General features: G+C 41.2%; 1 protein-coding gene across 1 annotated transcript in view; it reads right to left on the bottom strand.

The window, feature by feature from the left end:
* CSMD3 (CUB and Sushi multiple domains 3) overlaps positions 1–27,920 on the bottom strand; it is a 1,208,248-nt gene that overhangs the window by 29,127 nt on the left and 1,151,201 nt on the right. The window contains exons 62-65 of the mRNA XM_088444368.1: positions 5,975–6,148; positions 4,490–4,563; positions 4,237–4,348; positions 2,836–3,015 (exon numbers count right to left, since the gene is read on the bottom strand). Of these exons, the coding sequence (XP_088300494.1) occupies positions 2,836–3,015; positions 4,237–4,348; positions 4,490–4,563; positions 5,975–6,148 (540 nt within the window). The remainder of the gene's footprint in view (positions 1–2,835; positions 3,016–4,236; positions 4,349–4,489; positions 4,564–5,974; positions 6,149–27,920) is intronic.

Raw genomic sequence — 27,920 nt, 5'->3', positions numbered from 1 at the left:
TTTGCGAACATCTAATTTTGTGTTTTTTTTCTCACCATCTTCTGTTTGTTCACATAATCTTTGGCACTCCAACGCTCACTACTTCCTGCTACCCTTACCAAACCTGGATCTGGTCCTTTTGGGCATATATTCTGGAACCCATATCGCAACGCCATGTTTGTGGAATCATGTTGGCATGGTCCTTCGTCAACCAGTTCTTGATTTTTTGTTTTTATTTAATTATTTCTTGGTATGTGTTGTATTTGAATTTATCACTGTGTTCTTTTTTTGGGAGTGACCACTTTGTTTTCTCTGTTATGTTGTGAATAAATGTTTGGAGAGTGAAATGGTCTTCCTTTTTTGGGACGTTAACAGCAAGTGTAACCAGGTTTACACAAGTTACATTTGACTAAGGGGTAATCCAGTACTGACGCCAGTTGAGCTAAACTGAAATATGTTTTCAGCTTCCCAACCCACACCAAAAGGAAGCCTGGCCCAACCTTGGGATTTGTAAGATTGGCCTAAGCAGCTTGCGCACCAACTAGGAACCTGTAAAATGTAGAAATATGTAATTGACACTACACCCAAAAAGGGAAATGACATTGTTACTGTTATGTGTTTCTTGTGTCTGTTTGACATACAAAGACAAAACACAATCTAACTTTTAAAAAAGGGAAATCCTTGCAGGAACAGTCTACTTATGTCAGGCTAAACTATCTTGGTTTTGGATTTAAAAAATGAGCCAGAACGTATATTTGTATGAAAAAATTTATTTTGAAAAGTTAACAAAAATAAAAAAACTACTGGCGAAGGAGGCCAGACAGCCGGTCGAGGGCCACAAGAATGCCAATTACATGTTGGCGCATCTGGCCAACACAATCCGCCACCTCTTGCCGACGCCTCTGTTCCTCTGTGGGTGAGAAAAGTGTGTGGGTTAATACAACAATAGGGAATCCACATTAAAAAAACAAAAACACAACGAAATCACTCCTAAACCTAAAAAAAAATAAAAAAAGGGGGTGCTGCCAAAAATACAAGGCCTATGTACAAATTCCCACAGGTGTGATATGTGTATGTTGAAATCACCAGGAAGAGGTAAAGGCAAACTGCGAAATCACCAAAAGTCAAGCCACAAAAACACGAAGAAAGGCACGACACATGATTACATACAAACAGTTTGTGCTTTAAAAAAAAACAAAATAAAAACATACCGGGAGCCAAAACGGGAGCTCCGGAAATGCCTCCATGATCCTCCTCGGAGGATCCGTCATTCCCCAAAGAATGGGGAGGAGTTATGATGGACTCCGGGGAGGGGGTAATTGGAAGAGGGGTGGGTGGAGGAGAGGGGGAAGTGGGACGGAGGGGAAGGAGGCCCGACATTTCCGGGAAAGGGTCTGGGAAGGATGGGGAGGAGTGGGGAATAGGGGAAAGATTTGGGGTGGAGTGTTGGCTGGGGGTTGGGGATAGTGGCCGGGAACGCCGTCTGGACGGACGGTGACGGCGGAGTCTTGGCTGTCCCCCTAAAATATGTCAAAGAAATTGCGGTTAGTTTATGGACAAATCCGGGGACCAAAACTAAAAAAAAAACACAACCCAAAAAATAAGCCAAATAGGAGTAGAATGAATAAATCAGAAATAGAGGGAAAACATGCACACGCAGATATGAGTACAAATAATAAATAGGACAGACAGGAAAACATGCACACGCAGATATGAGTACAAATAATAAATAGGACAGACAGGAAAACATGCACACGCAGTTTGCCCCACAAACACAAACATTAAAACCACAATACATAACACTTACTTTCCTCGATCTGCATGCGAAAGCATGCCAGCAAGCGGGGCGTTCGCCGTTGCAGGTCGGACCACCTGCGCTCCAGCTGCCCGATGTTGTGGCGTGAGCCGAAGGACCGCAGGCGGGACCATGCCTCCGCATACGCGGAGCGCTTCTGCCGGTTGGTGATGGGTGGAGGCTGGCTGGTGATCCGGCGATCCATGACCTCCGTAAGCACCAGCAGCTCGCGCCTGGTGAATGCGGAGGCTCTCATGATGGCAATGGTGTTTTTCTTAAAAATCATTTTTGATAAAGTGTGTAAAAATTTTCTGATTGGCTAATGTATTTTGGAAATTAACAGGAGCAATTTTATTGGTTAGTGTATGAGTCATGTGTTCGACAGGGCCAGAAATCTCTGGAGAGTTATGATAGGCTTGATGCAGTGGCATGCGTAAGCAAATTTAAATAAAGAAATGAACCCAGGGAAATATGCGGGGATCCACAGCAATAGAACAATTGTTTAATTGTGGTTCACATGTTTTTTGAACAATAAAAGCGAATGTTTCATCCGTACGTATTCTGCGGGTAAACACAAACACGGACAAGAGTAAAGTTTCTTGCATTGTGTTGAAAAAAAACAAACAATTAAGCTAATTGATACATTGATTGGCATGATACGATTGATGGAGGTAGGCAGAATAAAGGAGCAGGTAATCGACATCTGACAAGGCCACTTCCTGTTTATACCTGTGCGTGCGTTCCTTTCAAGCCATTTCGGGGATGTACGCTCGCTATATCGTACGCTCGTTAGTTAGAGGAGGGGTCGTCAGAGTTTAGGGAGGAATTTTAGATGCGAACGAAAATACGAGCGAGCCATTGAATTTAAATATTTTTGTACGTACGCCTAACGTACGTGCGCCCGCTTGCGAGTGGGTCTGAATCAGGGCCATTATCTGTATTTTAACGAATAGAGGTGTAAATATATTTAATAGTCTGGAAACTGAAAAATCTTCTAGGAAATGTTTCTGCCAAGCAATGATAATAATTCAAATATTTCAAGGCCAGTTATATTACTTTACCTGTGCAAACTGGAACTTTTCCGCTCCACGCGTTATCTGGCTGGCAAATTCTGTGCTCAGTCCCTCCCGAGAGAAGATATCCTGCCTGGCAAGTGTAAATTAATGTATAACCAAGTGACGGAAGGTCTATTCCAACTACGTTTGAATGTAATGGAGATTCTGGCTGCTTGCAGCTGTGGGCTGTAAAACAAACAATCGGTAACTGACAGAGCAAAAAAAAACTCATTACTTATCATTTATATATAATGTTATATATATATGATACAGCAATCGTGTTGGACAGTCATGTGAAGTAATTGTTTTATGTCTGTATCATGAAATATGCCTAAAAAAATAAACAAACTGTGCAGGGACTTGGGGCCTGATAGAGCCATCGCAGAGTGAGTGACAGTCAATGAGCATTTGGGGGTGTTGACGAGGAGGGGGGGGTCGTAAAAACACAGGCGTGCCTGTCCGTTTGAATGCCGTTGCATGGGCGGGCATAAATTAGCCTCTGCGATTGCATACGCAGCTTGAGTGTTCACTGCGTGCAACAAGGTTAGCAATGTAGAGGTAAGGCCAGGGCTGCTGTAATTCTGCGTAAGGGGTCGATGGTACTCAATGTTTCCGATGTTTGATGAGGTTAACAAGGTATTAAGGACGTGCGAGAGGGGAAGTGGGGGTCTGCGTGTGTGTGAGTGCTTTGCGATTGCAAGCATTAGCATACTTTCGCAGCAGACCTGCGTGCGCGATTGCAGCCGCAGAATCAGGAACGTGGTTTGCACGTCATAAGAAGTGGAGGAAAACAGACAAAAACAAACAAAAAAGGTCTTAGTACTGTATTACAATTATTAAGATATTATATATATATATACAGGTTGAGTCTCCGATATCCAAAATGCTTGGGACCAGGGGTATTTTGGATATCGGAATATTCCGTATTTTGGAATATTTGCATATCATAATGAAATATCTTGGGAATGGGACCCAAATATACACACAGAATGCATTTATGTGTTATATAAACCTTATACACACAGCCTGCAGGTCATGTTATACAATATTTTTTATAATTTTGTGCATCAAAAAAAGTTTGTGTACAGACATGAAATTCATTTATGTTTCATATACAGCTTATACACACAGCCTTAAGGTTATTTTATACAATATTTTTAATAATGTGTGCCTTAGACAAAGTTTATGTACATTAAACCATCAAAAATCAAAGTTTCATTATCTCAGTCATGCTGAAACTATTCCGTATTTCGGAATATTCCGTATTTCGGAATATTTGGATATGGGAGACTCAACCTGTATATATATATATTATATGTAACTATTTGTATTGACTGAACTGAAATATTCTTAGAGACTCAAATGCAGACAATAGACCTAAATTGCTGTCCAATGACAAAAACTTACGAATGCACTCAGTTGGGAGTCCACTCCAGGTGAGGTCAGGAAGACACGTTCGGCTGATGGAACCGTGCAGAAGGTAACCTTTTTTACAAGAGAACTGAACCACCCTTCCCATCTAATGGACAAAATGAAAACAAGAACAATTAATCATCATGTTACACGCAAAGAGTGTTTGGAGCTACAAATACAATTTTTGCTCTTACATAAGTCATTTATATAATTAATAAATAGACATATAATCTATCAAGGTAAGTACCTGGTATCCATAGGTATTATTTTGGAATCCATGGCGTGGGGTCCCTGGATTTTCGCAAGATGTCAAAGTGGGCTCTTAAAAAACGGAAAGCAATTTGAACGTAACAATATAAATATATGATCCAAAGTTTGATGATTGGGTATTTGTAACAAGCTGTAAATAGCTCACAGTACAAGGACACTGAGAGAAAAGCTCTTTAACCCAAGCAAAAACGAAGAGACGCATCTAACAAGCCTGGTCCTTGAGCCAGACCTGATCTTTAGCTAAAGCTCAATAAGAATACCTCACACCAGACTAGTGATATTGTCTGTTTTACTTATATTATCTGTGTTTTTCTAGCTCTGTTTTAGGGTCATTACAGAACTGAGCACAAAAGACAAGTATTAACAAATTCAAATGAATGTCATTAGTGTTTCAATGTGCATGTATAAGGCTCCTATCATAGTGAGACATAATAAACACAATAGAAGTAATTTAATAGATGTAAAAAAAACAATTGGTGTGCTATAACTCATAGCAACCAATCAGATTTCAGCTTTTATTAGTCTTCATACCATACTGCAATCTGATTGGTTGTTGTGGGTTACATTACATGATTGCTCTACTGTTATTACATGGGGATCGGTATGAAATACCGCTGGAAGACCGGCAGCAGGAGATCCCAACAGGTAAGTATTTTTACTATTACTAACCCTACCCCTCCCTAACCCTTACCCTCCCTTAGGGGTGCCTAACCCTAACCTCTCCCCGAAGTGCCTAACCCTAACCCCCCCTGTAAGTGTCTAAATCTAACCCCCCCTTCCCCGCAGCCTAAACCTAAGTCTCCCGGGGGGGTGCCTAACCCTAACCTCCCCCCGGATGTGCTTACTCTAGCCTAACCCTCCCAACAGGGGTGCCTAACCCTAAGTCCCCCCCCCCCGGGAGCCCCTAACCTAACCTTCTCCCCCTCCCAGCGGCTGTCTGCGCCCGCCGCCTGGCTTACCTTTGTTCAGTTTGCCAGACGTCAGGCTCCCGCCGTAGGAATAATTATAGGCGTCAGGATTTTGACGCCTATTATTAGACTCCTGCCGGGATTAGACAGTCGGGAGGCCGGTGGCCAGCATTTCGACGGTCGGCTTCCTGACAGCATCCCATTACATGAGTCCCAGCATGTTACAAATGACCATTAGAGTGCTATGTAACTTTTGAAGTGTAAAGTTATTATTGTCCATTGTTAGGATGATGTGAGACTTTTGCATCTAGAGAGCACTGTATATAATTCACCCCATAGATCCTTTTAGGTCCCTAAACAAAAAAAGTAATAGAAACCAATGTATCCATCTAGGTGTGTATGCATGCTTATGTATGGTGCGGCACATCCACAGTCTGCTAAAAATCATCGCTAGATGCGTCCGCATTTTGACTTGCACCAAGCTAAGAATTAAGCCCTTTGTATGGAAAATAGTGGGACTGTTTTGGGAAAACCGGCATACATGGAAGTCCTACCTATACACCGCGGAGGTGATCCACTCCAAGAGCCATCGGCTTGGCATATCCTTGTGCCAGAACCCACCAAGATGTAGGGCAGGTTGCAAATAAAAGAGACTTCTGATTGAAAAATGAAGCTCTTGCCTTCTCGCCTGCCGTTGGAAGGTATTCCAGGATCGCCGCAAAATTTTGCTGTAGAGAAATAAAAAACTTTGTTACCTTTTTAATAATTGGAGTAATCTGCAATCACATTGGAAGTATTCACGTCCCCAATGCCTGAGAACAAGAAATATTTAAAGAGGAAAAAAAAAAACTTAAAGAGGTTTTGAAGGTCTAAAAGGCGCAAAGAATAAGTGAATACAGATAATTTGTGTTCTGAACTGGCATCCAGCATATTAATCCACTATGAACATGTTACTGTACATCTCTCTCAGGTACTATAAATATTGTTTCATTTGCCCCATGTCTCGGTGATGTCTCTAGGTCCCCTATGTACTGATAGGCTAGATTGGCATGAATATTGATAACCAAAAAATGGCTGCCTCCAATGTGCGGGTACAGCTTCGGATTATATATAATTATAGAGTAAGTGGACATCAGTGATGGATAAATCACACAACCTGCTTCAGAGGTGGATTTTGAGAGGAGGGAGCTACTGTTGACTGTGCATGCCCTGATTTCAAGAGCATGGCACCCGTGCCATTTTCCCAGTGATCACTGTACTGCACATTATTATAATCCTTTATTTATATGGTGCCACAAGTGTTCCGCAGCGCCTTACATAGTACATAGAACTAATAAGTGAACAGGAAACAAGTAACTTACAGTACATTACAGTGCAGGACAAGGACACAATTTATATACTGTACATTGCTGCAATAGCGAATAAAGCACTCACAATAAGCAGCCGGGAGTTGGCAGTCACGTGTTAGGTGCCCTTATGGGGAGTAAGGAGGAGAAGAAAATGTAAAGAGAAGCACATGAGGGAAGAGGTCCCTGCTCGTGAGAGCTTACATTCTAAGGGGAGGGGCAGACAGACAGGTGTGACACAGAAGGGGAGGGGCAGACAGACAGTGGTGACACAGAAGGGGAGGGGCAGACAGACAGTGGTGACACAGAAGGGGAGGGCAGACAAACAGGCGTGACACAGAAGGGGAGGGGCAGACAGACAGGCGTAACACAGAAGGGGAAGATAGGGAGGAAAGAGCATGAGGTGGGTTAGGATGAGTGCTGAAAGGCCTTGATGAAGTAGTGGGTCTTGATAGCCCGTTTGAAGATTTGTAGAGAGGTGGAGAGTCTGATAGGCAGAGGGAGAGCATTCCAAAGGTAGGGAGCAGCACGGGCAAAATCTTTGGTAAAATTATGCCTGCCTTATTATCCCATTGATTTCTGCTGGGAAGACGGATAGATTAGTATCAATTATGGCTGCTTGGTGTGCGATGTGGGCCTCCCTGGGCCAGGGGTCTGTGTGCACTGCACATCCTGCATCCATTATAGTCAGCCCCTGACCTGCTTCAACCCTCAATATCGTTATATAAACATTTACAAAATATTTTCACTCACAATGTCTGTTAATTCCTAAATATTTTTAATATGTTTGTATTGAGTCATGCTGAAATGCATGTTGGTCATATCAATCCTTTCTATACATTATTATATTGACGACACTGGTCTATGCTCTGCTAAACGCTGCCAGGTTCACAATTAGGCCTGGCAACATTCTCTAGTTTTTTGGTTTTAAGCTGCAAATCTCGCAATTAAGGCCATCTATGATTATCAGCCAGTGATTGCAGGAATTACGCAGCTTTTACAGGCCGCGAGAGATGGCGGAATGCCAACGGCAGCCGAACATGGCCAAAAGATAACTACGCTCACTTTCCTTTCGGATTTTAATCTTTAAGAGCCCTTTACGTACACTGAGCAATTATGTTTCACATAATGCAAAACAGTAAAAGAAAACAAAAAAAAACCTGGGTTAAGTCATACAATGTAGTTAGGACTAGAAGAGCTGCACACAGATGTGAACGCAATCAATAGAGTAATACTGACTATTATGTTAAATTTAATAAATATTTTATTGGAGTAGGATGGTCATTTTGTTCTTGGCTGTTTTTGATCTCTAGTTTTGTTTAATGGTGATTATGGAGAGTAGACTATTCTAGTTATCAGGTAAAATATATGTGCAACTATATAAGTCACTCTGTTTTCATGATTTGTATATCAGGTCAACTTAATATTTAAAAAACTACATAATGAAAAATGTTGTTGTCAAAGAAATGATCAAAATATAAAAAGTTGTAGACAAAAAAATATTTGCATGAAACCTACAAAATACCCCATAAAGGCCCTGATTCTGTGGGAGTACAGCAAAAGGAGCAAGAAACTGTGGGGTCTATTTACTAAGCAGTGTTAGGAGACAGAGTGAAAAGTGATAAGGTGCCAGCCAATCAGCTCCCAACTGTCATTTTTCAAACAGAGCCTGTGAGATGGCAGTTAGGAGCGGATTGGCTGGCACCTAACACTGCTTAGTAAATAGACCCCTGTGTACACTGGCATAACATACTTACCTACTCTCCTGTAATGGCCGGGATACTCCCTATACCTGATAGAGCATTCAAATCTCCTGGTCCTGCACCATGTCCGCCCAGCGGTGCCCATTTTCTGAGTAAAGTAGGCGATTCTGGGCAGCCTATGATGCGTTCCATGCTGAATTGTGCCATAATAACCCTGCTCAGCAGGGAGCAGCCAGAAACTCAGCAGGTGTGCGGCAAGTTTAAAATGTGCAGAGAGATTTTTATTTGGGAGGAACATGTCCAAACTCAAATCCCATTTGCAGTGTAAAAATAAAGCTGCCCATCATTTGTATGCAACATGCAAAATCAGCCGGTATGTGGGCAACATGCAAAATCAGCCGGTATTTACCCTGCATGCATAAACAAATAATGTAATGTAGCCCTTCTTTGTTTGTTTGTCCAGGTGCACTGTTACTTGCCCCTTTCTACTTTACTCCCAAATCAGAATCAGACCCCAAAGTATCAGTATCTCAGGATATATCACAAAGCCTCTATACTTTGCTTAATGGTAGAAATAGCAGGACAGTGCACGACTAATCGCAGGGTGTGCAGACTGTGCATGTTAATTAGAACAAAGTACGTTTTTCTATTTTGTATTTTCTTGACATGCAGAATGGTGCCTGTATTTACTGGAGATGTTGGTTTATGAATGAAACAGAAAGTCCTGTACACCTGAAATCATGTATACTGTATATCATATGTTTAAAACTAGATTTTGCTAAGAGAACTGTCACTAATCAGCACTCATGTGAGTCTGCGTGACTAGGGTCTGTAAAAAAAGCTTAATAAAAAAACAGCCAAATGGTCTGTCCTAAATTTTTATCACACTCACAATTCATTTCTAGTTTTTGCCACCATTAAGTTTGTTTCAAGACCTCTCTACTCTTATGCTGGCTACACACTTGTCGATATATCATTCGTTCGATTGACGAACAATATATTGCGAGTGCATTGGCGGGTGTGTACACCCAATAGGTCATTGAACGACGTCGGTCACAGACATATTGGGCAGACTTGCAGTACAGCCAAACATAGTGTACAGGTGACCTGCCGACTGCCGATACTGTACAGGTGACCTGCCAACTGCCGATACTGTACAGGTGACCTGCCGACTGCCCGTAAATTTGCTGCAGGGACCAACGACACTGGGCGGGTGCATCTACATGCCCTCCCAGATGTGATGCCAGACATACTATCAAATGGCCAATAGTTATTGTGTATTGCTCACCAAATCGGCAGCTTAGATGGCGGATCAGTCTGCTGATAGATCTGGCGTTATAGTGAGTACCCAGCATAACTCTGGAAGCCTTATTCCTCACCATTGTACCCCACTAACATTAAGTCAATTATAGTTATCATTAGGTAAAAAATTACCAGTTTTACAGATATGTAGCACTCATATTAGCCCAATTGACTGGCACATGAATTTAATAAGACCACAGATACACAATCTTATTAAATGAGGTTTAATATGAGATTATATTCATGTTGATACAAGGGTGGTTCAAAAAATAAAGTAACAAGACATCCCATGGCGTAAATTTATTCAACTCATACATAAATGTATAATCAATAGTATGGCATTGGCACATATTATTTTTCCACATACTTCTGTAATTATTTGTTCCAACAGTACATCCCGGCATAGAAGAAATCAGTGTCAAGCGCCTGAAGCGAGAACATGACGGACTGCTGAACTTCACTGTTGGTTGCAAATCGCCTTCCACTCAGGTGCTTCTTCAATGGTTTAAAGAGATGGAAATCACTTGGTTCCAGGTCAGGGCTGTAGGGAGGATGGTCCAGTACCATCCAATAGTAGCGTTGTAACTCACGTGTGAGGTTTGCCTTGCATTATTGTGCAACAATAAGAAGCCTGTTCACAGCAACCAAGGTCATTTTTGACAAATTGTTCTCCACAACCAACTTAATGTGTCACAATAGTGGACAGCATTCACAGTACTATATCTCCCTTGGTGAGGAAATCAACAAGAAGCACACCCTTGTGGTCCCAAAACATGGTTGCCATGGCCATCTTTGCTGATGGAGATTTTTGAATTTCTTTGAAGGTGCGGATGATGCATGTTTCATTTATGTTCATGTTGCTTTGTCTGGTGACACATGATGCACCCATGTTTCATCGCCTGTAGCAATATGCTGCAAGAACTGCACTCCCTCCTCATTTTACCACGTCAAGTGCACAAGAGACAATCCCATCCTATTGGTTTTGTAAACGTCTATGAGTTTCTTCGGTACCCAGCATGAACACTTTTTTCTGTACCCCAGTTGCTAAGAATGATGTTGTGCACAGTACCCAGTGAGATGTTCAGGTCATCAGTAATATCACTAACCAGAATGCGTCTTTCCTCCCAAATCATATCTTCAATGCGGTACAAATTGTCATCTGTGATGGATGTCCTTGGCCAGCCGGATCTCTGGTCATCTTGAATGTCTGTCCTCCTATTAACAAAGGCCGAGCACCCAACCCAAACTTGTTTCAGTGACGTGACTTTATCACGTACACTACGACAAGTTGGCGATGAATTTCAGCTGCTGATGTGCCCTTTAGTCACAGAAATCTGATCACACTACGCACCTCAATGTTCGACCTTGTTTCTGCCATCTTACAACTGATGTTGGAACAGTATGACTGGGATGAAGTGTAGTCTAATGGCCGTGAGGGTAAGCAGTGGTCAATCTGCTCTGGCCTGGTGGGAAATTAAAATGAAATAGAGAACATTATACATGTGAGAGGTCTTGTTACCTTACGTATTGAACCACGATTGTAGATATACAAAATAAAACAACAATAATTATATTTACATATTATTCTGTAATTGTAGCAAAACACAGCAAAGAACAACTTGTCCCAATTAATTTGCACACTACTGACAGAGAAATGTGTGAATGCACACGCTGCCAAGATTTATGGTACAGTAACATTGCAGAATTTCCTGTGCACCCCTATAGTCTGCAACGTACTGTAAATCTGCAATATTGGTGGGCAAGAGTTACCAGGGAAACGCTAACAATTGTGTTGCTCCTCAAATACTGTATATGAATTTTCTATAGAGAATATTGTATGGCCAGAAATTCACCTGCATCAGTTTACTTGTCAGCCAATGCATCTGCATGACTTCTGAAGAGGGCTCTAAAAGAGCATTTGAAAGCACTGTCCCTAATGCTCATCCAGATGCCGCAGTAGGTACATTAATGCTAGTCGCTGCCAAAACTGAATTTTCCATGGCCACCACACTGGGGACACACTTAACATCCAGTCAAATCCACATAATGGTATGTGGTTATACTTTAGCAACTCCAAAGAGAGCTCACAGAATGCTCACAACATTATTTATTACAGGAGATTGAGGATATATTCATAACCAAGAAGCAAGCCCGGAGTTCCATCCAGTTGGTGACACACTTAATTGAGGACGCAAGAGACAAAACAGAGCTCTAATTTAAAAAAAGTATAAATTACACAAAAGGAGGTTTGTAGCATCATTTTCTGGTCATCACATGTGCAGATGTACTCAATTTGGAAATAGAGGGTTCTTTGTACTAAGCCTTGGAAAGAGATAAAGTGTACAGAGACAAAGGGCCTGATTCAGACTCGCTCGCAAGCGCTTGAGCGCTCGCAAGCGGGTTGATGGTGGGCTCTGCGCATGCGCAGCGGCCGCACTGCGAGTGTGCAAGCCCAGGAGCGAGAGAGAAATTCTCTCGCTCCGTGGCTCACTACAAAAGGGTCAGCTGTCGATGTTGATCAACAGCTCACCCCGTTTTGTAGGCATGGCGGAGGGGTGGCTTCACAAATGGAGACGTTCCCAAGCGAACGCCTGCCGTTTGTGGGCAGCCCCACTGACATCACCAGTGATGTCAGTGGGAGAGCTTCCGGCTCTATTAGAGCCGGAAGCTCTCTGGGGCTTGCGGAAGACAACACCCTACCGCAAGGGTCTTGTCGCAAGCCCCTATGGTCGCAATGGTCGAGACCATCGCGACCATCACCTGGCCACTCGCAATAGCTGTGGGTGGTTACCCACAGCTATGCGAGCGGCCAGGAGGCCGCGCAAAAAAAAAACACCCTGATTCAGAGCGAGCGCTCTTTCAGAGCATCCATCTCTGAATCAGGCCCAAAGTACCAACCAACAAACTCTGAACTCTCATTTTCAAACACAGCCTGTAAAGTGACAATCAGGAGCTGATTAGTTGGTACTTTACCTCCGTCCTCTTTATCTCTCTCCAATGCTTAGTACATAGACCTCAAAGTGTCTCAGTGATGTCAAAAATTCCTAGATAATTGATAAACTACATTTTCATGAATATTGGTTCATTAGTTCAAAATGGCTGCCTCCACTGTGCATAACTGCCAGTAGCACTTTACCTTTATCATTCTTGTTTTATTATACTTTAGTATTTTCAAGATTCAGTTTCTTATAACTAGTCCACACTGTGGAACAGCCAGTACAGTCAATTATTGTTTGCATGCTATATGCAAGAAAAACACTCAAAGCAAAATTCCAGAAAACCAATGCCAAGAGAAGGGTCACATTTTTTTTTCAATGCAAATTTTTGCAGTCTTTTCTCCAAGTACATGCTTACGTGGCAACATATTGAACACACTGCTGGTCTAAAGAGTCAAATACGATAATTGATTCTTGCTGGAATTAAGCTGACCCCTGTGTTTTGGTTTTGGATATGGTTTTGCAAAACCACCCTTAAGTGTTTTGGTTTTGGATCTGGGTTTTTTTAATTTTTTTAATTGCTAAAAAGTTTTTAAAAACAGTAGCTAAAATCATGTAACTTTTGCAATCTAGAACCAGATATTCGGATTTGAAAAATCAGATTTCCAACCCGCAGAAAGATCAGAACCGCAAACCCAGATCTGTCCGGATTCAGAAAATTTGTGTGGAGTCGGATTTCTGGAGAACCGAACCGCACATCTCTAGCTGAAAGTGTTTGCATTGAAATTAAAAGCAAACTTCCATCTTTGTATTTTTATAATAACTGATCAGCTTCTTCTTAGTTGCAACAGAGCTAAAGTACCTAAGATATTTTTTAAAACTATAAAAAGGAGCGCCATGAAGGCAAAAAATCCCAGCTATCATCAAACTTGTGTATTTTGCAAAGTAATACAGTATATTGCAATTTAGTTCATTTTGCAAAATATAGAAAAAAGAGTATTTAATTGTGCTACTCAAATGTAATATTATTACATAATATGAAACAATAAATGGCACATGCATTATCCATTCAATTAAATTTTCATTGCAGCATTTTGTTAGATATATTTTATGCTTTCTTTTGTTAGACTCTTTCAACAGTTATATTCATTTTGTGGAATAATGGAGTCTTGCTCTCCCATTTCTGAAATTCTTTGTCCTTATTAATAGATTTCTCAAACCTGGTTTTTAAATGTTTTAAGAATTTCTTAGGAGGAAATAAAAAATAGTTAATGCTGCAAATCATTGCAAAGAATTCTTTTGAAGAAAAATAAAACTATAATCTTACAATATTATTACATTTCCTTAATAATAGAAATAAAAGCATAGGTGCTTGTCAAGTTGCCATCTTACAATTGAACGCTTGAAACATCTTTCTTCAGATCCTAGACGCTAGAATAAATTACTCTCCCCCCCCCTTTGCAGTAACTAGGAAACCGGAGACTACACTGGCGCTTATGCCCTTCACATTGCAGAACACGACAATAAATAAATAAATAAACTTCATACTGTACAAAAAAATGTGGAAAATTATCTAAACAAATTTTATTTTTAGCCTTTCTTTATAGCTTTCTTTTTAACCAGCAACTGTGTGAAATGACTTTATTACCAATAAAGAAAATTTAAATTGTAGAGAAAATGTGCTACTAATAATAATGAGCTGACCTAAAATTAAGCATAATTTGCACCTTTATTGTTATAGGCTAACCAACCGCTCTACCCTATGGTTGATACAAGCCACCCGCTTGATATATAAGAGATTGTGCCTAAATATTCATGTACTATCCAGTGCTGGCATTATCTACATTGTCTACATGTTCACGGTTAACACAATACAGTGCATCCGGAAAGTATTCACAGCGCTTCACTTTTTCCACATTTTGTTATGTTACAGCCTTATTCCAAAATGGAATAAATTACATTTTGGCCTCAAAATTCTACACACAATACCCCATAATGACAACATGTAAAACGTTGTTTTTTTTTTAGATCTTTGCAAATTTAAGAAAAAAAAAAAAAACTAAGAAATCACATGTACATAAGTATTCACAGCCTTTGCCATGAAGCTCAAAATTGAGCTCAGGTGCATCCTGTTTCCACTGATCATCCTTAAGATGAATTTTACATGGGTAACTGCCCACACTGGCCTGAGATAGATATTATGCCAATCTACCCCCCTGTACAGTAAAATTCACCTTATTCGAGAGGTGCCATCATGGAGTTACTTCTAAATGATGTACTATCTTTTATCTAATGAAACATAATAACTATCATTGGCATGCATTCAAATGGGCATCTAGCAATTCGAATTTTTAAACTACACCAATAAACGCTATTACATTTTTTTTTTCTGCATGAAGAATTTTAAAAGAGTAAAAGAAAGGTGCTTTTATTACAATTAGGACAATTCAATTGTTAGCGATGGGTCGTGAGTTTCTCCGGCAACTCACAGTCGTCAATAACTAGGATGTTTCTTTGTAACCCATAGAACTTTTATTACTCAATCATGGCAATAAAAAAAATATTTATCGATATGCATAAAATTAAAAGAGCAAGATTTGTTTCTCAAGTTTGTTTATTTGTAGGAAACATTTATTTACATTGAGATTACAAGTATAGGAATTGCTGCCTCTATTCGGCTCACGTCATAGAAACCATTTCATTTGTAAAAGAAAATAATATAATTTCTTCACTCTGAATAAAAGATCTCAAGTGAGACACTGATGTCTTTGGGTAATCCAAATTCCCATGCTTTTTACATATATTATATTATGTTCTGCTTTGTTTCAATAATAAATGTTAAAATGTACTGTTAAAATATATTGGTCTGGAAATTATACCAATACATAACAAGTTGTATGCACAAACTTTATTTCATAGAGAGATTTGTTGGAAATAACCTCTTCCTCCAGTATGTGGCTTCCTGCTACCTGCATCCTCACTGACACATCACTCATCTCCTGATATACTCTGTGCTGCTGGGGACGCTGCTCCTACAACTATATAACTCTCAGTCTGAGGCTTCCTGCTGCCTGCATTCCCTTCCTCATATCATGTTACTGCCCCTGTCACATGCAGCCCTGTCCTCACTAACACATCACTCATCTCCTGATATACTCTGTGCTGCTGGAGACGCTGCTCCTCCCACTATATAACTCTCAGACAGTGGCTTCAAGGTGCCTCCCTTCTCCTGCTCACATCATGTCACTGCCCCTGTCACACGCAGCCTTGTCCCTACTAACACATCACTCATCTCCTGATAGACTCTGTGATTTTATTGGACCATGTTCCTTCTACTATATAACTTTCAGTCTTTGGCTGCCTGCTGCCTCCATTCCTCTCTTCACATGTCACTGCTCCTGTCACATGCAGCCCTGTACACACTAACACATCACTCTTCCCCTGATAAATTCTGTGCTCCTGGGACACCATGCTCCTTCCACTATATAACTCTCAGTCTATAGATTTTTGCTGTCCGGCATCATGCTAGCTCATGGCTATAGACAGTTAGTGAATAGAAGCACTATGCTAGTTCATGGCTCTGGGCACTTGGTGGATACCGGCATTGTGCTAGATCTAGTTTCTGGACCTGGGCAGTTGGTGATTACATGCACTGTGCTAATATCTGGCTCAGGCACTTGGTGACTACAGGCACTGTGCTAGTTTCTGGCCCTGGGCACTTGGTGAATACATGAATTGTGCTAATAACTGGCTCAGGCACTTGGTGACTACAGACACTGTGCTAGTTTCTGGCCCTGGGCACTTGGTGATTACATGCATTGTGCTAATAACTGGCTCAGACACTTGGTGACTACAGACACTGTGCTAGTTCCGGCCCTGGACATTAGGTGAATATATGCACTGTGCTAATACCTGGCTCAGGCACTTGGTGACTACAGACACTGTGCTAGTTTCTGGCCCTGGGCATTAGGTGAATACATGCACTGTGCTAATAACTGGCTCAGGCACTTGGTGACTACAGACACTGTGCTAGTTTCTGGCCCTGGGCACTTGGTGAATACATGCACTGTGCTAATACCTGGCTCAGGCACTTGGTGACTACAGACACTGTGCTAGTTTCTGGCCCTGGGCACTTGGTGAATACATGCACTGTGCTAATAACTGGCTCAGGCACTTGGTGACTACAGACACTGTGCTAGTTTCTGGCCCTGGGCACTTGGTGAATACATGCACTGTGCTAATACCTGGCTCAGACACTTGGTGACTACAGACACTGTGCTAGTTTCTGGCCCTGGGCATTAGGTGAATACATGCACTGTGCTAATACCTGGCTCAGACACTTGGTGACTACAGACACTGTGCTAGTTTCTGGACCTGGACATTAGGTGAATATATGCACTGTGCTAATACCTGGCTCAGGCACTTGGTGACTACAGGCACTGTGCTAGTTTCTGGCCCTGGGCACTTGGTGACTACAGACACTGTACTAGTTTCTGGCCCTGGGCATTAGCTGAATATATGCACTGTGCTAGGCACTTGGTGACTACAGGCACTGTGCTAGTTTCTGGCCCTGGGAATTTGTTGAATACACGGCCTGATTCAGAGATGGACGCTAATGTGATTGCAGCTGCAATTTCTCACGGAAAGCATGCTGTGAAAGTATGCTAATCCTTCCAAAAGCTTACCCCAGCTTTACCACACCCACTGCCACTGCTGCCTTCTCATATGCGTATGATGCCGCTTACCTGCATAAATATCAGTAACATCGACGTACATCAATCAGCCATCTTGCACTTGCGGCAGGTCTGTCCAGCCACAGACTCGGAAGCTCTACCGACATGCAGAGGGCTCTCATGCTGCATAGGAGATCACAAGGGCTGATTTACACACACACGTGTAACGGCGTTTAAATGGCCAGACACATCTGCGTTTTATTGACCACCCCCCGTTACATCCCCCAAACGCTGAATACCTGTCACTCACTTCATGAATGGATCCACTGTGAGTACAGAATTGCAAGACAACTGCAGTACATGCGCAGTGCATCTTATATGCATGCGCTGTGGCAAACAATCGCTCGATCTCCGTAAAAGTCGCATTAGTGCCCATCTCTAAATCAAACCCTGTGTTAGATCCTGGCTCAGGTAGTTGGCGAATACAGAGATTGTGCTAGCAAGGTTACAAATAAGATTAATTGTAATATTATCCATTTACAAGAGAGCAAAGGTAATTTGAATAAGCTGATTTGGAAACATCATTTTAGCCAACTTCTAAAGAACATGGATGGATGTGGAGCGCTGGTTTAAATAACCACACAATTTGTAAAAACAATAAATTTATTATAATATAGTAGCATAAATCAAACAATATAATATAACAATATAAAAATGATACAATCCAGTGCTATGATCTAATCAAGCTCTATAATCAGTCCCCAGAATCCTTTCTTAAATAGATTGCTCAAGAAAATGACCAAATGCTGACATGTGGTGATGGTAAGTGGTTTTAAGTAATTCTGTGCCTGTTCTTTAGTAAATGCTCAGACAAGCATATTAATCCCAGATGACAGTTAAAATCTTCGGTATGCAATGCAATGTATTGGCATTGATCCACTTGTTGAGAATCGGATATAGAAATACAGTGTGGAGTAAGGGCCTGATTCGAGCGATGCTCCGAGCGATGTTCGCACATCTGCTCATGCGTATGGGTCGTAATGCGCATGCGCCAACCAGTCAGTACGGTCGGAAATCGAGTGTTCGCAAAATAGCGAGTGCCTGCTAATTTGAGTGACAGGATGAGGCGTTTGTGGGTGGTAACAGGGGAAGGTGCTTGAAAACGGGGAGTGGTGATCCGAACGCAGGCGTGCCAAATGGTCAAAACGGGCGTTTTAAGGGTGTGCATAATTAACAAAGCAGCATCATTGGCCACGTCACTTGGTTGTCTCTTAGCCTGAACTGTTCGCATGATTGCGGTAGGAAAATCCAACCACAAGCACTGCGAGTAGTTCAGACGCCTTTCGATGTACTCGATTAATCTAATAAATAGCGGAGATGACGTATGATGCGAACGGCCAGGGGGCGTCTTTACAAAATAGCCAGCGCATATTTCGTTCGCTCGCTCAGACATAGAGGCGTCAACAGACCGCAAAGAGCGAGCGCTCAATTTAAATATCCGGCCCCTTTTTCTGAACAAGCGAGCGCAAATAGCGTCCGGCTCTGAATCAGGCCCTAAGTGCTTTATATTGTGTACTCACTGATAGGAGTCTTCTGCAGACAAGCTCTCGACCGCTCGTCAGCAGGAGTGCAGGCAAGTTTTGAGTCCGCTTGACAGTCCGGTGTGGTCCGGTGTGATCACTCATGGCACAGTGAGTGAAAGTAGCAGCGGGACCACTGATGTCTCCAATGGAGTAGCACTGAGCAAATTCAGTGTGAAGCTATCTCCGTCCAAGCAGTACCGAGGTGCAGAAGCAGATTGGTCTATAAGCGGGGTATTCTGGAGGGTTAGAGCTTATCAGGATCTCCGTCCTCCGTCCTTGATGCGTTTCTCCGGGAATGGCAACCCTGGTTTCTTCAGAAGGTGTATATTTTCTTTTAGCCAACTTCTAGTTGAAAATTGACCATATGATAAACTATTTCAACTTATGCGCTCATTATTACAGCCAAAAAAGTTTGCAAAGATAGTAGTCTGAGCATCTTAATGAATACAAAAAATCTGGGAAGACAAAACTAAACTGATCTTTGTTCTTGACTCGCTTTTCAGCAAGCGAGTGTTGTTACTGGTTAAATGATTTTACTACTGGGACAATATTTTTTTTCCCATCTAATCAAGGAATGGGGAATCCCCAGGCCCAGGTGTCATATAAGGCCCACAGAATAATTTGGTCTGGCCCTCAGAGCATTTTTCTTCTAGCCTCATCTTGCTTGCAGGGTACCTAGAATGGCACCCTGCTGCCCCTACAGCTCCCTGGAGCATCCTCAGGATGCTCTGGGCATTGCTGTAATCTCTGGTGATTGTGAACCCGCCCCCGTGTGATGTCACACAGAGGGGGCGTTGCCTGCACCTGGCATGCAAATAATGTTATATATATCAAAATGGCCCTCGGCAGAAAAAAGGTTCCCCACCCCTGATTTAATCAATCAATGTTACAATATTACATCATGTTGTTTTTTTGCAGGTACTGTATATTACTAAAGAATCAACATTTTAATAGAAAATGAAAATTAAATTTTGTCAGACATCTGTGTTCTGAATTCACATTTCTTACCGCCTTTGTGTGTTGAGTCAAAAGATGCAAATCACAGGTGTTTTTAGAACTCCAAACTTGTTGAAATATTTAATTAATCTCTAGCTACTAATACAAAAAAAAGGATTCCTCTATTTCCATGCTATTTTATCAGCTCTTATTAAATCCTGAAACATTTACATTTATATTTGTGACTGTTACAGTTTATTTTTATATAAAACATCTTGCATTTAGGGCTCATAAAACTTTTAAGGCTGCTTCACAAATATCTGTTTAGAAAATTGGAAAAATTCATGACACATGCACTTTTGACGCAATTTAGTTATTTATTTTTGATGCGTTTTACATTAATTTACAAGCTGCTGTACTGGTATTAAAGTGTGAGATATACTGTAGGTACTATTCTAAGTGCTGGCATCCAGACTGTTGGAAATTTGACCAGATCCCATACTGTCGTATTCTAAAAATTGCAATTTATTACACAATGATTGTAAGGACTCATAAGAATCCATTTATCTAATTTTTTTTATTACATTTTCAAGCTTTGGAGGCAGCAAAGAGCATTTGTACTGGATAATTTTTTATTTTGCCCTTTATTTTTTTCTGTTAAAAACTATTTGCAGAAAACCTACCTACGACATCTTTTTCTATTTTCTTGTATTGTATTAATTGATTCTATTTTAAAGATTGTGTGGGCTAAGTGTAAAGACAAGGTTAATAGTCTTACAGCTAATATAAATCTTTTGCAGAATATGGTTTCTTGATTATTTAAACTATTTTTATCCCAATTAGCTGTATTACACATTTTTAATGCTGCAAGTAATTTCACAAACATATATTTTTATGCGGCTAATAGCTAGTGCAAATTTATTAAATAAAATGCTGTGTACAGCATGTTAATGGGAATCTGCAATATGTATATATAATATCATATTTAGCACATGTTCATACCCTATTTATAACAAATTTCCTACCTGCCAATCACATAAACTATTGCTAAAATATGCTTTATCATGAAAATCAGTCACAATTATCCATCTGGGGTTAAAATGACTTAAATGGCATAAAATGAGTGTGAAGCATATTTATAGTTTATATTTTCGCCATGCTATAAACAATTTTCTAAAAGCATTTTTTTTCTTGAAGATACGTTTAATAAATTTTTGCCATGGATAATACATTTTATAAAATTTGTCTGAGAATTAAAAATAAAAAAATAGTTTGTGGAAAATTGTTTCTTTCCTTTACAATTTTTTTTTTACTTTATCTGCTACAAATAATTAATTTATAATGAAAATTTAACTGCAGTCGCCATTTCTATTTCTCTTTTCAACATATCCACCGCCATTATTTTTTTCTGGGGAAAATCGTCTGCCAGCGGCAAACAAGCATGGGTTGTGCATAGTATGGACATAAGGTGGGCTTCTAAGGCTGGTGCAACATTATTTAGCCACTTCTGAGATTTTTAAAAGACAACAGATATTTGCATTTACAGTAAGTTGTATTTGTAATGAATTATTAAAACAATGTTCTTTCGTGTATATGACACTTCATTATATTATTATATTGTGTACAAATAGGGTAATGCAACTTTAGCATTTACTACTGAGCCTCTATGCTATCATGCTTAGTAATTTCAAACACACACGTTCGCCCTTCGTATGCTTACTGTACCTCAAGTGCTACAGTTTTTGAACAGGATGCAAACACGTAGTGAAAGGACTATCTTAATAAATAGTGGGATGGATATATAGATGTACTAAATCAACAGTTCTCAACCTGGGATACAGGTACCTCCATGGGTACTTGCTGCGACATTCAGGGGTAAACAAAGTAATTTCAGTAATGGCTGGGGATACATTTTGGCAGTGATCAGTGGCAGACATGCATCTTTGATGTTTTTTTAGCAGAAACTCAATTACCTCTCCTAGCTATTATAGTAGCCGAGACAGATGCCACCAGTTCCTCCTTTTTGGAGGCTCAGCCTTTGATCAACTTTGTAACCAATCCTTAATCTTTTCCTTGACTTCCATTACATTAGGACCTGTGCCACACTTAAATGGCCAAGAGTAAGCAGCATATACATTATTTACATATTTATAAGGTGTGCTTCTGAACATCCAAAGGATAAGTAGACACACAGGGAAAGCAATGTCCTAGGAATCTCTACACCCAAGCATCACAATAGAACTCTGTAAACTAGCAGGAAAATGACATGCAGTACCACATGGGCCTGGGGCTGTATATGATGAAGGGCCCATTATGACAAGCAGAGGAGCTGGTGCTGTGTGGGTGTGACCAGTGCTGTGTGGGTGTGGCCAGTGTCATGTGGGTGTGGCCAGAGCAATGTGGGCATTTAAACCCCTCTACACTATCAGCCCCAATGTCTGCCTAAATATGTAGAAGTAGAAAAATTGCCTCATTTTGTGAGAGAAATAGAAATACAATTTTAAACTTTTATTTATCAGCAACTGTGTGGCCAGCTGGGTTATCGTCATGCTGCTTGATGATGGGCTTATATTTATGTGGAGTAGGGCTGTAGCTCCATCCACCCCAGTGTTAATCTGGACCTGGTGGAGGCATGTCTTCATGTGTTTCCTACATGAAAGAGATTATCCAGAATTAATGAAATCCAGATTATTTGTGACACAGGGCCCCTACTGTTAAAACGTATGACTACGGCACCAGCCAATGATATTGCACGTTAATATATATTTTACCAGTTTCTGATTGATTCAAAATAATACATTTGTAAAACTATTTAATAAGTCCACAGATCTCATATCCCAGTAATAGTTAGTACATAAAAGCATAATACATAAGAAAGCATACTGTTTGTGAACTACTGCGTAATTGTTTAAAAAAACATGTTTATATAGTTTAGGGGGTATATATTTAGAGGGGTATTCAATATGTGAGCGAAAAGTCCGTGCTGGACTTTTCACCACTTTGGAGATTTTTCTGGGATAAAGTATCGGGCGCGCGCCCACTTTATCCCCGTATTCAATATAAAACCTCAGAAAACGGGACCTGGCGAAGTGGGATTTGCGTAAAAAAATGAAATTAACCTTGAAAAAATTGTAGGACCCCCCTAAAGTTGTAAAAACATGGGGATCACTATGGGTACCCCCGTTTTAGCCTGCAAATGAAAGTCAGGGATTTAAATAGCTGCGGCAGGTGCTTTTTTCCTGACATTGAAGTCATGCAGAAGAGCACTTCATTTTTTAAGTGGTCCCATCAAATTTGGGGTACATGAAAATGGGTACTAACATATTTTGATGTGCCTAAAGTAAGTTTTAAAAAATTCTGCAATTGTGCACCTGCCGCTATAAATCTATTCTAGGAAACATGTGCCGCATACATGCAAAATAGCCCTGAACCTATTTCCCTAGTTTTGAACAATTTTTTCCCATTTTTTTTTTTTCACCTCAATTTTGAAAATAATTTTTTGGGGTGTCCCTATTTTTTTTTTTTTTTTTGACACAGTTATTTTTAAAATGTCATTCCCAGGGGTGCAAGTTATTTTTTTTAAGCCTGCACCCCTAAACCCCAATTCTGCACTTTTTTTCGACACCTATTCAATGGTGAAAAGTTATCCCCGTTTTTATCAAAGACTTTTCGAACATGCGAAAAGTCTTTGAAATTGAATATGGTGTAAAACTAAAACCTGCGATAATGACGTCATAGGTGCGATATTAACGCAAAAACTGAGTTTTCGCTCCCATATTGAATACCCCTATTACTGCTTTTATACTGTTTTTATATATATATATATATATATATATATATACACACATACAGTATATATATATATATATATATATATATATATATAAATATATATATATGCAGGTTGAGTTTCCCATAATGTGCTTACCGTAATGAGATATCTTGGGAATGGGACCCAAATCTAAACACAGAATGCATTTATGTGTTATATAAACCTTATACACACAGCCTGCAGGTAATTTTATACACTATTTTCAATTATTTTGTGGTTCAAACAAAGTTTGTGTACATACATGAAATTCATTTAAGTTTCATATACACCTTATACACACAGCCTGAAGGAAATTTTATATAATATTTTTTATAATTTTGTGCCTTAAACAAATTTTGTGTACATAGAACCATCAGAAAGCAAAGGTTTTACTTTCTCAGTCATGCTAAAAAAAAATCTGTATTTCGGAATATTTGGTTATGGGAGACTCAACCTGTATATACAAATGGTTTTTTTTGCAAATGTTGTGGGGAACAAATTACACAAATGGCTGCCACAGGGGTACCCAGATCAAAAGGTTTCAGTATCACTGCTCTAATTGATTGATCCTCATTGTTTTTTGAAATGTTTAATAGCCTTTATTCAGCTGTTTAGCTGGGAGAAGATCAGGAAACTACTGTACAGCACTTACATATGATGCCTCACTGTAATTAAATTGATTATTGCAAAAAATCATCAGTCTCTGTTTAGGTCACAGTGGACGGCATTTACTTTCCGCATAAATTTCCATCCCTCTCCTTTCTATCGCTCTGTAATTTGAAGTTCCTAATTAATGCAGTTACTCGAAGGCTTTTTGTGCTGTGGTCATTAGCGTTGAAATTTGCTGTTAAGGGAACATCTGTTTTTATCATTATTAACAGTAAATCTTTAAAAGTTCATCCGCTGGCTCAATATTTGTCTTGTTTACCATACATAAATTCATCATTTGGGGCTTTTCACAAGCGTAATTAGAAATACTGTACCACACGGCAAACTGCAGGAGACGGTGCCCTGGATGCTCTTTTCAGTGGTATAAAAACTCTACTGATTTCCCAGGCAAATTTTCACTGTGCACCTAAAATATTTTCATGGCTAATTAATTCAGGATAAAAAGTTGTCATTTTTGAGTGGTAGCATTGGGTATGAATGCTCAGAGATCAGATATGCGGAGGTTAGTTATATTATTGTAATGTAATTGTCAGAGAGGTGTAATTGGTCAGTGAGGATGTCATGTGCTTTTATATAAACCAATCACATGAAATAATCTATCTATCCAGGTATGCCCCGTTGCTGCTGATTCTCCTGGATGGTCTTGTTAAATAACCCAATTAAATGGTACTCCAGTTAAAAAATCACATAGAAAAACAAATTTATTTATGAAAAATCTGGGTTTCTAACAATCTGCTGTTACCTAAAAGACGTCATCCAAGTTCCCCCAGATAGTACAAATTGCAATAATATTAAATTTCCCACCACTGTCCAGCAGCCTTTTACCCAGGGCTGACATCAGGGGGAGACTGCCAGGACTGGAGTCCCAGGCCCGGACAGAAAGGGGGGCCCATTCCTGGCTTCTACCACCCAGGGCCACCAGAGTTTGGGAATGTTCCTGGAGCTCCCCTCAGTGGCTTGCCAGGCCCACAGCCTCTGGCTCCCCCATGTTGGGCTGATTGTAGAGGCCCAGTGACAGGGGCATGTACAGGGCAACAAAGTTTTTTCTTAAATGCAGCGCATGTGACTTCAGGATGCCACACTGTGCTGCTGAGATGAGCCGCAAGATGAAGAGAAACAGCTGCCAGCTGTAAGGCAGAAAAAGGTAAGTGATTGAGGCTGGGGCTGGCTGGAGACACACAGGCTGGGTCTGGCTGGGGACACAGAGGATGGGGCTGTCTGGAGACACAGGAGGGGGTAGGCTGGAGACACAGGAGGGGGACAGGAATAAGAATAAGTGATTGATGCTGGGGCTGGCTGGAGACACACAGGTTGGGGTAGGCTGGGGACAAACAATCTGGGGCTGGCTGGAGACACACAGGTTGGGGTAGGCTGGGGACAAACAATCTGGGTCTGGCTGGAGACACACAGGCTGGGTCTGGCTGGGGACACAGAGGATGGGGCTGTCTGGAGACACAGGAGGGGGTAGGCTGGAGACACAGGAGGGGGGCAGGAATAAGAATAAGTGATTGATGCTGGGGCTGGCTGGAGACACACAGGTTGGGGTTGGCTGGGGACACACAATCTGGGGCTGGCTGGAGACACACTGGTTGGGGTAGGCTGGGGACAAACAATCTGGGGCTGGCTAGAGACACAGAAGGGGGTAGACTGGAGACACAAGAGGGGGGCTTGCTGGAGACACAGGAGGGGGGCAGGAATAAGAATAATGTAAGTGATTGAAGCTGGGGTTGGCTGGAGACACACAGGATGGGCTGGCTGGAGACACACAAGCTGAGGCTGGCTGGAGACACACACACTGTGGTTGACTGGAGACACATAATCTGGGGCTGGCTGATGACACAGAAGAGACTAGGCTGGAAACACAGGAGGGGGGCAGGCTGGAGACAGGAATGCAGGCTGGGGAGACAGAAGTGAGTGCTGACTGGGAAGACAGAATGGGTCTGGCTGGGTAGGCAGAAGCAGAGGCCCTAAGAGCCATGCCAGGCCCGGGGGGAGTGGTCACGTCCCCGTAGAGTTAAATAAAATCATTTGCACACTGGGGGTGCGTGCATTCGGTGTAACCGCTCCCCCACAAAGGCATAGGAGCCTGCTGCGGCTGCTGCTCAGCAGTTTCCCCTTGCAGCCCAGCACACAGCAGATAAGAGGGAGGAGAGGCGGCACCCGGGTACCCGTCCCCCTCCTAGTCAGCACCACTGAGCAGAAGCGGGTGCTGGCTGGGAGACATAATGGGGAGGGCTGGAGTTGCAAAAATACTTGGGGGGGGGAGAACGACCCTGAGTACCCTGTCAGTCCCAGGCCCCACAATTTCTGGTGGCAGCCCTGCTTTCACCTTTATGGACTAATGTCTGGTGCTCTTTCAAGTTTTTTAACAGATGTCCAATATTGGGTTATAAGTTAGCTATTAGCTTGTTTATAGTGGAAAATACTAATAAAAGTGACATCTAGCCTTTCTCCATTTTTTTACCTAATTGTGCTCCTAAAAACTGTTGTTATTTATCTGATGACTTCTGAATTATGTGTATTCACCAATACACCCAGTATAACTATAAAGTAAGATTAACTATATTTCTGTTGCATCATATTTGCATCATGCTTAGAGGTGGACACCCAGTCATCACGTTATGTGCTCAATCTCTGCATTTAAATACCTACAGTACATAGAAAGGACATGTAGGCCTTTAAAAGCGTTCTGCTGCCACATTACTTTTGGGTTAAATGTCTATTTATGCCTTAATACTGTTGCTGATGGGATATTGGAGTAATGATGGTAGAGGGTAGGGTGTGTCCGTCAGCACAATCTGTTGCTCCTTTGCGAAACTTTGAAGTTTACAGCAGTTCACCCAGATCAAAGAAAGGCCCTAGTTGAGAGTCCCACAATGACAGGATAGTTATCTTTTGAGTACCCTTCTGAAATCTCCTTTAAATTATTAATGGACAACATAAAAAATGTAAGTAAGTAACCTACTGCTGCAGTTGATATATTTGTACTTCTACTTGTCTACTTCATGGACCTTCCAGAGGCAGGATATGATGAGGCAGCTCAGCAGAGTGTCACACTACCATGGCAGTCACATGGCACATGTAGTGAGCAGAGAGGTTTTGGAATGTCCCTCTGAGTTCTGTCTGCTCTTTGACATCTCCTACTCTTTAACCCCTTTCTACCATTACATGTGTGCAGCCCTCTCAGAAGTTACATGCAGCCACACATGTGTCATATTGAGGGCAAGGGCAAGCTTCTGACCTCAAATAGTCCTGTACCTAGGTATGCTGTGCCCGCTCCTCTTCCCCTCATGGCACCCCTGGTTTATTGCCAGCAAATTTGAGTTTCTAACAAATATTGTCATTGAGAAGGTTCACTGAATCTGTAGTGCCATCTATCTCCTGCACCGGATCTTCCAAGAAGATATGCAAAGGCACAACATTGAGTGTTCCAGGCAGAGGATGAGATTCCTACACTTCAAATCTTTTCATGTTGCTTTAGCAAGAAAATGTTCAAAGCCTTTAACAGTGAATCATAAAATGATGTTTACTTTAGAATAGA

Source organism: Taudactylus pleione, unplaced genomic scaffold, assembly GCF_031769625.1.
Source record: "Taudactylus pleione unplaced genomic scaffold, aTauple2 ptg000360l, whole genome shotgun sequence".
Lineage (NCBI taxonomy): Eukaryota > Metazoa > Chordata > Amphibia > Anura > Myobatrachidae > Taudactylus > Taudactylus pleione.
This window is presented reverse-complemented; position numbering and strand designations above follow the sequence as displayed.